The sequence below is a fragment of the Eretmochelys imbricata genome, chromosome 16, assembly GCF_965152235.1.
Source record: "Eretmochelys imbricata isolate rEreImb1 chromosome 16, rEreImb1.hap1, whole genome shotgun sequence".
Lineage (NCBI taxonomy): Eukaryota > Metazoa > Chordata > Testudines > Cheloniidae > Eretmochelys > Eretmochelys imbricata.
In genome coordinates this window covers 9466704-9477958 of record NC_135587.1, presented here as the reverse complement: position 1 = coordinate 9477958, position 11255 = coordinate 9466704, and the positions used below count along the sequence as shown (strand labels likewise).

The following is an 11255-nucleotide window of genomic DNA, read 5'->3' as shown; positions in this document are numbered from 1 at the left end:
ATTATTAAATTAGCACCTTTTATATATATATTTATAGAAAAATTACTTTTGTAAACAATAGTCTCCTCCTCCAGAAGGCCGTGTAGTCCATGGCATAATGCAGCTATAACATTACCTTATAAATAGGAATGGTAGCTTTCAAAAGCTAGCCAAAGGTTCAGCAACGGGAAGGTTTTTTTAGTTCCTTTCTCCTCTGCAGTCATATGTTCCTCAAAAGGAAAGTGAATTTTTGTTTCTGGGTTCAGCTGAAGCAAACTGGTCCAACAGTGAATCCAAACTGGTGTGAGACGTCTCCATTGTGAAACACAGCCAGGTCTCGCACGGGCAGAAGTGCCAGCTCCTCTGTGGAAAACTGGAATATGGTGTCTGTGATTGAAGACTCATTGTCCAGCTGTAACACAAGGGACCTGCACTATTAGCATGGGTCAGTGATGACAGGCCTTGTCTCCACTCATAGAATCATAGACCAGCAGGGTGGGAAGGGACCTCAGGAGGTCATCTAGTGCAACCCCCTGCTCAAAGCAGGACCAAGCCCCAACTAAATCAACTAGGAAAAAAGGTGGTTTTACCTTGTGTTATCACAGAAATGGAGGGTTGGGGGGGGATCTCAGCAGGGCACCTAGCATTGGCATGGGGGCTGGATGAACATGGTTACTAACAAGATAAAATCCTAGTAAAGACTCGTGGTGTAGTATTAATACATGTTACCAGGCCAAGGTAAACCTTAGCTTCCGCCCTTGTGTTTTCACCTGTGTTCTCAACTTGAGATCAGCTTCAAACTGCCTTGTCTTCACTTCTGCCAGTTACCATGAGTTAAGAACATTCCTGTGGAAAAGATACAACTCGGGGGGGCAGGCACAATGGGGCCTCGAGCACGGACTCTAGGTGCTACTAAAAATGCAGCTCAAGTGCTGAAGGGGAGCCCCATAGAGGAGCCTCATAGGGTCTGTTGCTGAGACAAAATTAATGCTTCATGATGCTGCTTCGGCACCATCACATTGGGAACGAACTTCGCTTGCGAACATTGGGTGTTTGCAATGCCTGGAATTGGGTCTCTAGCTAAACGGCCTGATGGGCAGAGCTGTTGAGTGCCACCTGAAGCCAATATGGAGGGGCTGGGGTCTCCCCTAGACCAAGCCACTTATTTAAATGCCCAACGTGAGGCCCTTGAAGCTGAAAAATATGATTGCGATTGACCTTGGATTTGGGTGGATGTGGCCTCTCTCGGGTTAAACATCTCCCTCAGAGTCTATTGAGAACAGTATCTTGCCTCTACAAAGACACTCTGAAAGGGAAGCTGGCACCTAATTTTCTCAATACATTAGCATGTGCTCCCGAACTGGAATTGCTTGCGGGGCAGGAGGGGGCAAGCATCCGTATTACATAGGCTCCACCTAGCCATGGGTAATGTGTAACAGTGCGTGGCCAACGTTGAGTTGGCACCTATCACCTCTTCCCAAGGCTACCTTCGAGACCAGCACGAAGCCCCTCTCCCTGCAGCTGGGAAAACAGGCTTTAATCTTACAGGAAGGTCTGTCAGTGGTTGCTGGGTGTGAACTACAAGGGGTTCCACCGGAAAGGCCTTTGCCCTGCGGGAATCCCCACTTCTCTCAACCTACTTGCTTCCGCTAAGAACACACCCGATTCAAACTACTGGCACAGCTTCGTGCTGCCCCCCTCCACTTACCATGCAGCCTGGCAGCGTGGTCAAGTAGCTCTGCTCCCTGGAGTCTGCTAGGAACTTGATGTCTTTCTCCAGCTGCGGCTCTCCTCCGTTGGAGTCGGGCCTGCAGGAGTATGACATCTTCTGGGTGGCGAGGCTGCTGTGTAGCTTCAGGAAGCGGAGCTGGACGGTGCTGGCTCCCTGGTACTCCAGCTGCAGCGACAAGAGGGTTAACGGGGTTCAGCTCGGGGAGGAGCGGGCCTACTGCAGCTCCTAGAATGCTGAACCTGCAGCAAAGCCCCCGAGTCGAGCCTGACGGAGAGGATGTCACCATTCATGCCAGGAGGAATTCCAGCTCTTCCAAGGCCCACATTTAACCCACTCTGAGATTATCTAGGGTTGTCAGGTGTTGAGTTTTTCACGGGAGTGCCTGCTCGAAAAGCCCTGCTGACCAGGCTGTTAAAAGTCCGATTGGCAGCACAGCGGGGCTAAGGCAGGCTCCCTGCCTGCCCTGGCTCTGTGAGGCACCATCCCCGCAGCTCCCACTGGCCACAGTTCCTGGCCAATGGGAGCTGCGCAGCCAGTGCGTGGGGCGGAGGCCCCTGGCCCCTGCACCTAGGGGAGAGACATGCCACCCGCTTTTAGGAGCTGCACAGAGCCAGGGCAAGTAGGGAGCCTGCCTTAGCCCCACTGTGCCGTCAACTGGGAGCTGTCTGAGGTCAGTGCCTCCTGGCTGGATCCCATACTCCAAACCCACCCCTTGCCCCAGGTCAGAACCCCCTCTTACACCCCAAATCTCTCATCCCCACCCCAAGCCCACACCCTCAGCCAGAGTCCGCACTCCCTTCCACACCCCGGCCCTGAGCCCCCTCCCACACCCCAAACCCTTCATCCCCAGCCTCACCTTGGAGCCCTCACCCCTTCCTACACCCGAACCCCCTGTCCCAGCCACTCCCCCTCATGGTTACAGGCATGGTGGGGGGGCGAACATGCGAGCAGCTTTCATAGGCTGTAAGGCCACAAGGGACCAGTGTGCTCACCCCGTCTGACCTTACGTACAACACAGGCTCCGGGACGTCCCTGGATTCATTTCTGTTTCAAGTAGAGCTTGATTCAAGAGTTACCAAGAGCTTCCTTTACACCCACCTGATCCTACAGACCGTGCCAAGAATGAGAACAGCAGGTTCTGTGTCCGCTATTAAAACGTCCCTGCGTGCAGCGCTCTGATAGCTCCTGGTATTGAGCCAGGCCTCACAGAAATGCCATGCCAGTGAGCTAATATGGGGCCATCCCTGATGCACCAGGGCAGAACAGAACTGACCTGGAAGCCCCCAGGCAGGGTGCTGAACCACACAAAGGTGTCCTTGGAGGGGTATGCTCTCAGCCAGGCTTTGATAGGCACCTGGAGGTTAAAAACGTTGCCACAGTTAGACGCCCCAGATGAGGCTGATGAGCTGACCGCCTGTCATGACTTTCAGGTCTCACTTGCATCTCTATGTCTGAGGTTAAAGAACTGGACTTCCTGGCAGCAAATAACTCTGGCCAGGAACTGCAGCCTGCGTTTGTCTCCTGCCGAGGCATCTCAGCAGAGCCGTGCTCTGGGCCTGCATGTGTGTAGTAATAATTGTGGTTTACAAAGGCTCCACCTCTTCCCACCCTCTGCTCACTCTTGGGGTTTACACAGAGACCATCTTCACCCCCAGGCAGCAGTATGCCCCTAAGCACCCCCAGAGGGGCTAAAGAAAAAGACTGCAGGTTCTGCCTTGATCACAAGGCACCTGCACTGTTTGTGGCTTTGTCACCACAAACCAGACCCGAAGCAAGTTACATGTGGCTGATTGTTGGTGCGAAGGTTCCAGGCTACATCCCTCTTTACCTCCTCTCTAATTCCCCTTCGTTCTCCTCTTGTCCTGCCCCTGATGTGCTATTAGTCACTCCCCCCCACACCCCCCAATTCCTGGACCTCTACCCTGGCTTCCCTGTCATTTCCCAGGTCCTTATCCGCACATGCATGGCTCTGCCACGGTCAGACGCATTGCAGAGAAGCAGATTTTCTGCAAGTCCCGCTGCCTGAGAAAAGCAGCCAGACTCCCCCAGTGCTGCAAACCCCCTGCCATACCTGATTGCGTACTGGCGCTATACAGGTCTCTCCCCCTGCCGTGAAGTTGCAGAAGGCCAGCAGAGAGTCCTGCGGACTGCCTTGATTGGGGTCTATGTAATAATAACCTGGAAGGGGGAAGAGCAAGTAGCCGGTCACCCAGAGCCGCTCGTGTTTGGGAAGAGAGGAGGCTGCTTTAGCTTTCATTTACAAGCGCACGCTTAGGGTAGTGCCTGTTACTAGGGCGTCCCCACTAGAGCAAACAGTCCTGTGATGTGCTCTGCTGCATTCCCCGCCCCAGCCCCTTAACCATGTAGGTCTCAGTTTGCTATAAATCTTCCCGGTCACGTCACGCGCCCCTGCACCACAGCCAGACTCCCCGCCCCAGCCAACCCATCACAGGCCGGTCCCCACAGTGGACTACAAAAGCCTAATAAACAGCAACCAGCCTGATGGCAGGGGATGTAGGCATTCACTCCGCAGCAAGAAAGACGTTCCACGCTGCCATCATGTTCACACTGTAACCCACTTATTTTTTCAGCTCAAGCTGTAGCAGCTCCGGCTTCGAGTTCTGCTTTTTTTAGTTCAGTCCCCAGTGAGTGAGCCAAGATGACACGCAGGAACGCATCCAGCCTTTGCACTGCTGTGGCCCTCACCCTCCCCTAAGTCCAAAGGAATCATGTGAGCAGCTACACATCCCCCTCGGTGCCTGATCCAAACTGGATACGAGCCCCAGCCACTGACATTTAGCAACTCAGCCGTTTAGCTGTGAGGGCCCCAGTTGAGTTCCCGCTGTGTCAGCCAAGATGGCGGACGTCAACACACCGCCCCACCCTGAGTGCGGTGCCAGGAAAACATGAGCCTGCCCGAGCACAAGGGCAAAACTTCTCTGTGATATTGCAGATGTGACAGGAGATATTCCCACCCTCCCACTCGTACAGGACAGCAGCTCATCTTTTCTCCTACCGAGAAGACATGACGAGGATCTGGCTGAAGGAGATGTCGGTCAATGGGCTTTAGAGACAGCAGGTCAGAGGGGCCAGGGGCTGTGTGTGTGTGCAATCCAGAATCAGAGAGAGGAGGTTATCTGGACCATCTCCTTACTTTCCTGGTGCTTTGACATTTCTGGCAGACCACCCACAGAGGAACCCTTCTTTTCTGCTGGACACGGATGTCCTGAGTGCACTGGCTCTAAATTCCTCTGAGAGATTAACCATGGGGCAACCACCGGCCCATTCACCTCCCACGGGGCAGGGCACAGCTCACTGGTGAACCTCAGTGCTCAGGAAGGGTGCAGGACTAATGACTTCTGCTTAAAACCAAGAGCAGAGGCCCTGTGGCCGCTTCCCTCCCTGGTATGAACTCTCTCTGCATGAACTCTCTCTACAAGCCAGTGGTGATCTTTCCTTAATGGAACTACCAAGCAGAGTTCAGAGAGGACTGGAAGGACACCAGTCCACCCCTGACCTCATCCGGACCAGGACCCCACTCCCGTAAGGGCACGGTGCTGTTTGTTTGGTACCGTCAGGCAGGTCAGGCTGAGCCAGCAGGAGCTCCTTGCAGTTGGCAGCTGGATTGTCTTTAGTGCCATCTGGGGGGTCTACCAGGAGCTTCAGCTCACGACCCAAGTTGTCCAGAAGAGCCCACACCCAGGTGTAGTTCAGTTTGTTTGTTGAATAAATCAGATGCTAAAAGGGGTGGAAGAAATATAGAAAGTAATCTGAATCTCCCTCACTTGTCCCCAGGCAGCGAGGAACTGCCCAAGTGCACCCAATGTCTGTCTGGTCTAGTTACGCAATAGGGCCCTGATCTCAACTGGAATACAAATAATAAGAGGGGCAGGCAGGAGAGGAAGTTGGCATGCTTAAGTAGATGCCTCCTCACTAAGTCAGCAGTATATCCACGGGTCTTTGTGATCTAACACGGCAGCGCTGACTGGTTATGCTTTCTGGGGAGTGACCAACAGGCTCAGCTGGTTTTTCCTGAGACGCCTCCTCACTGGAGGAAGCCTTCTCCTGCCCAAAGAAGAGCGAAGTTACAATCTCTTCTGTTGTGGCTGGAAATCGGAAAGCAGTGTAAAGAGGGGGGACGTGATTTAAGACTTGCAATGCAAACCTGGGGAGAGACAGGCCACTGGTTGTTCGGGGCCCTCAATTCTCCTGCTTCTAGCTTAGCGCTGGATTAAGCTACCGTATATTTTATATTTGAGCAAGCCTGTGCAGGTGAACACCCCGCCCTTCCCCACCCCCAAGCAAAAGCAGCCAACAACAGTCAGCACATCACTCATACATTGTCAGGTGCCACTTTGTCCTAGTTACACAGCACCCATCAGGCCAAGACTAAGCAGAGCTTTGGGAAAGGAAACATTCTCCCCACCAAAGCAGCAGCCTCCGTCACATGCTGTGTGAGACCTGATGGCTGTGTTCCCCCACCCACGACGCTCACCTCCAGTTCCTCCATGGAGACGTTGAGCGAGGGTCCCCTGGGACCGGCAAGGCCAGGCGCACCCTAGACGACAACGACAACAACATTGGCACCCCTCTCGGCATTCTGCACAGAGCAGCAACGGTGGCCTGAGCCAGCAGCAGACTGGAGGCGAGGACCCGGGAAGTCCCGTCCAGCTCTGCCCAGGTACATGGCAGGCTGCTCCCCCGCCTCCATCGGTTGTCAGCAGCACTGTGCAAGTTCTCTCTTGCTTGAGAAAGAAAGGACGGGGGATATGTAAATATCGGCTTAACTTACAGGCAGGCCTGGCTCGCCTTTGGGTCCTGGAAGGCCTTGGAAACCTTTAAGTCCCTAATGTGAGAAAGAGAGAGGGGAAACCAATAAACAGTCAGCAAGATGCTCTGCAGCCGGAGCCTGTCCCAGAGAAAGCACTAGGAATCCCTGCTCTTCCCTCTGTCAGGGCCTGCTCCCCTAGTGGATCAGTCCATCCAGGGCAAAATGTCTCCCTTCTCCAGGGTGAAGGCGTGTGGGACGAGCTGCAGGGACTGAAGGAGACTACGGGGGCGTTTAGGAATGTGCTGGCTGTTTCTTAGAGCAGCATCGCCGGAAGAGATGGGACGACGACGCTGAAGCCGAGCACAGGGCAGGCCCCATCCATCCCTGCATGACACACACTGCAGGCTAGAGACAGGCTCTGCCACAGCTTCCCACCAGGGCTGGGGATGGCTTGTAATGTCATGCTCGTCGGATGCAGATGTGGCTCTGTTTGCCCCCTTCGCATGACTGGAGAGCGCAGCAGCACAGGGCCCCACGCGGTGCAGGGCCCCACTTTCTGAGACCCAACCCTCAAAATGCAGGGGAGGAAGAGGAGGGCTGGTTACTCCTTAGAATCATAGGATATTAGGGTTGGAAGGGACCTCAGGAGGTCATCTAGTCCAACCCCCTGCTCAAAGCAGGACCAATCCCCAACTAAATCATCCCAGCCAGGGCTGTGTCAAGCCAGGCCTTAAAAACCTCTGAGGAAGGAGATTCCACCACCACCCTAGGTAACCCATTCCAGTGCTTCACCACCCTCCTAGTGAAAAAGTTTTTCCTCATATCCAACCTAGAACTCCCCCACTGCAACTTGAGACTATTGCTCCTTGTTCTGTGGTCTGCCAGCACTGAGAACAGCCGAGCTCCATCCTCTTTGGAACCCCCCTTCAGGCTGCTATCAAATCTCCCCTCACTCTTCTCTTCTGCAGATGAACAAGCCCAGTTCCCTCAGCCTCCCCTCGTAAGTCATCAGCCCCTTGATCATTTCCATTGCCCTCAGGTGGACTCTATCCAATTTGTCCACATCCTTTCTCTAGTGAGGGACCCAAAACTGGATGCAATACTCCAGATGTGGCCTCACCAGTGCCAAATAGAGGGGAATAACCACTTTCCTCTATCTGCTCGCAATGCTCCTACTAATATAGCCCAATATGCAGTTGGCCTTCCTGGCAAAGACAGCACACTGCTGACTCATATTCAGCTTCTCAACTACTGTAATCCCCAGGTCCTTTTCTGCAGAACTGCTGCTTAACCGGTCGGCCCCCAGCCTGTAGCGGTGCATGGGATTCTTCCCTCGTAAGTGCAGGACTCTGCACTTGTCCTTGTTGAACCTCATCAGATTTTTTTTAGACCAATCCTCCAATTTATCTAGATCCCTCTGGACCCTATCCCTACCCTCCAGCGTAGCTATCTCTCCCTGCAGTTTAGTGTCATCTGCGAACTTGCTGAGGGTGCAATTAATTCCATCATCCAGATAATTGATAAAGATGTTGAACAAAACCGGCCCCAGGACCGACCCTTGGGGCACTCCCCTTGATACCAGCTGCCAACTAGACACTGAGCCATTGATCACTACCTGTTGAGCCCGACCATCTGGGATTGTTCTGGGATTGTTTAGCCTGCAGAAGAGAAGAATGAGGGGGGATTTGATAGCTGCTTTCAACTACCTGAAAGGGGGTTCCAAAGAGGATGGCTCTAGACTGTTCTCAATGGTAGCAGATGACAGAACGAGGAGTAATGGCCTCAAGTTGCAGTGGGGGAGGTTTAGATTGGATATTAGGAAAAACTTTTTCACTAAGAGGGTGGTGAAACACTGGAATGCGTTGCCTAGGGAGGTGGTGGAATCTCCTTCCTTGGAAGTTTTTAAGGTCAGGCTTGACAAAGCCCTGGCTGGGATGATTTAACTGGGAATTGGTCCTGCTTCGAGCAGGGGGTTGGACTAGATGACCTTCAGGGGTCCCTTCCAACCCTGATATTCTATGATTCTATGATTCTATGATCTAGCCAGCTTTCTATCCACCTTATAGTCCATTCATCCAATCCATACCTTTTTTTTTTTTTTTAACTTGCAGGCAAGAATACTGTGGGAGACCGTATCAAAGGCTTTGCTAAAACTTTTCTTCCTAAGTGCAGCTTCCCCAGAAGATCCCTGACCCGACTCTCAAACCTTCCCATCTTCCCACCCTGTCAGGCTGCGGCAGTGCAGCCAAGAGCCTGCCCAGCGCACTGTGCTGAGGGTTCTTGTTAAAGCTAGAGTCAGCCTCACCCTTTCCCAGGGAGCCCAACGCAGAACCTATTACTGAGGAAACTGGGTCACAACACCTGCGGCCCCTAAGGCAGCATTGCTGAGGATCAGACCTTTTAGCTTCAAAGGCCACCTACTTAACCCTGGCACACTCACCCCCATTTGCACCAGGGGAGACTGGCACAGACAGACTGAGGGATTTGCCCAAGGCGACACGGGCAGCTGGTGCCCAGAGCCAGGATTAGATCTCAGCGGCTCCAGTAGCCAGAATTTGTCCCTGACTGCCATCTCTCCACACACGTGGCTCTAAGGGCAGAGGATGCCCAGGGCCAGCTAGATTGTGAGCTGAGGAGATGCACAAATCAGCGCAAGTGTTAGGGTCTTCTGGGGAAAAAGCAGCAGGCTGCTCCAGCTTTCCCTGAGCCCTTTCTACTGGCAGCAGATCTGGCATAACAGTCTCTTCTCCCCCATTGGGCACTGGATCTATGTGCACTGGGCTCGGTGGAGGGAGATGGGCAGAGATAGCCAAGCGGGATGGGATATGTTCAGAGGAGAGAGCTAGGACACAGTCAGGTCCCAGAAGATGACACTACGTCCTACTTACTTTTTGTCCAAATAAGCCCTGGAAGGGAAGAGAGAGAGGAAAAAAAAAAAACATTCTCGGAGTTGGAAGATATACACTGACTTAGGAAGAAATATAACCACTGCAGCAATAAATAAAGACATAGAATAATATGAATAAAACACTTTTCATCAGCAGATCTCAAAGCAATACGCAAAGGGGGTATCATTACAGGTGGGGAAACTGAGGCATGGGGCAGAGACATGACTCGGCCATGGACACCCAGCAGGTCAGGGAATAGAACCCAGGTCTCCTAAGTCCTAGGCCAGTGCTCTGTCCACTGGGCCCTACTGCCATCCCTTTCACATCTTTATGGTGCCCAATCCTGAGCTGCCCCATTAAGTGTCAGTCACTGCATCGCTTGTTACCAGCAAAGCACAATGAGCCCAGGGAATCCCAGGCTTCTGACGACTTGTGAGGTTAAAACCCAATATACATAATCTATCTCACCTGGCAGAATGTGACTCACCCCATCCACCCCCACAGTCTAGAGCGAGAGTGTGAACGGCCCCACCAAGCCTGCCATACTACAGGAAGATGGAGGAGAAGTCCAGTTTGGGAGAGGGAACAAAGTAGTTTCAAAAGGAACAATGGAAACTAATGGAAAGTCTGTGACGGAGGGGAGTGCTGTTGGGGAGGGCTCCCTGAGTCATTCTGAACTGTCCCAATAATTATTATTATGTAACTAGTCATGCTACTTCAGCCGGCTTTGGTGGGCAGCTGTAAACCAGAATATCTATTTAAGTGTGTGAAGCAGCTGGTTGCCCATCTATCACATGGTCCCGTCACATGCACCCCTCTGGGACAGCGAAGGACTTACTGGCATTCCAGGGAAGCCGGAAGATCCCCGTGGTCCAGGTGGGCCGATATTACCCTGCAAAAATGGCACAAGCTCAGCTGACAACATATTGCAGGAAAATGTGGGAAAAACCCACATTCAGCTGACGATCCCATTGTACTTTAAATAATTAAACCTCACTACATCCATGAGGTTGATCCCAACCTTATTTGTAGTATAAAAAGGAAATGGAGTTCAATGGGATTAGAAGACCTGCCCAAAGTCAACAGAAAGTCAGAGTCAGGAATGGACCCGAGTCCCGATTCCCAGTCCCCTGTTCTAACCACTATACCTCTCTGTCGGTGACTCCCTATCCTTTTGCAGCGCTGGGGTCCACACGCTGTGATACACAACCAAAGCCATTTCTTATTTTTCTACCTCTCCAGGGTCTTTTGCAGAGAAGAGGCAGGTTTTGCAACAGCAACCAAAAAGTGCCAAAAATCCACCCAAGCCAAATTCCAATTCCTTCCCTCCAGTAACGTCACTTCTGCCTGCATGCCTTTGTCCACCCCAAGCTGGGAACTTACCTTTGGATGAATTCATCGCTTCCCCCATGTACCTCCTTTTCCCCAATATTGGAACTACCAGCTGGTGCCTGAAAGCAGCCGTGCAAGCCAGCAGGGGGCAGGGCTTGCACATGACTGCAGAACAATCTACACAAGGAGAGGACAAGTTAAAGTCCTTTACCTGCTCTCCCTTTGATCCTGATCTTCCAGGTGCACCCATGGGTCCTTGCTTGCCCTAAGAGATGGGAAAGGTACTGAGTGAGCACCGCAGTAGTTGAAAGACGCAGGACAGGGAAGGGAAAGAAAAGAAAGAAATCACTATACATACCTTAAAGCCATCGTCTCCTTGTGGGCCATGATATCCCTTGCTGCCTTTCTCACCCTAGAAGAGTCAATCACCGGCGGGAATTGGTAACAGCACAGACAACAAAACAACAGCCCTACAGCTGAGACGCGGGAAGGTAAGAAAGGTTCTAGCAGCCCTTTAATAATCAGTTTCTGGGAGATGGAGGGCGAGCTGGCA

General features: G+C 52.4%; 1 protein-coding gene across 1 annotated transcript in view; it reads right to left on the bottom strand.

Moving 5' to 3' along the window:
- Positions 1 to 241: 241 nt before the first annotated feature.
- LOC144276273 (uncharacterized) overlaps positions 242 to 11255 on the bottom strand; it is a 252380-nt gene continuing 241366 nt past the window's right edge. Inside the window, exons 58-68 of the mRNA XM_077836247.1 lie at positions 11061 to 11114; positions 10914 to 10967; positions 10209 to 10262; positions 9371 to 9388; positions 6504 to 6557; positions 6207 to 6269; positions 5284 to 5449; positions 3783 to 3889; positions 2985 to 3065; positions 1688 to 1876; positions 242 to 391 (exon numbers count right to left, since the gene is read on the bottom strand). Of these exons, the coding sequence (XP_077692373.1) occupies positions 242 to 391; positions 1688 to 1876; positions 2985 to 3065; positions 3783 to 3889; positions 5284 to 5449; positions 6207 to 6269; positions 6504 to 6557; positions 9371 to 9388; positions 10209 to 10262; positions 10914 to 10967; positions 11061 to 11114 (990 nt within the window). The remainder of the gene's footprint in view (positions 392 to 1687; positions 1877 to 2984; positions 3066 to 3782; positions 3890 to 5283; positions 5450 to 6206; positions 6270 to 6503; positions 6558 to 9370; positions 9389 to 10208; positions 10263 to 10913; positions 10968 to 11060; positions 11115 to 11255) is intronic.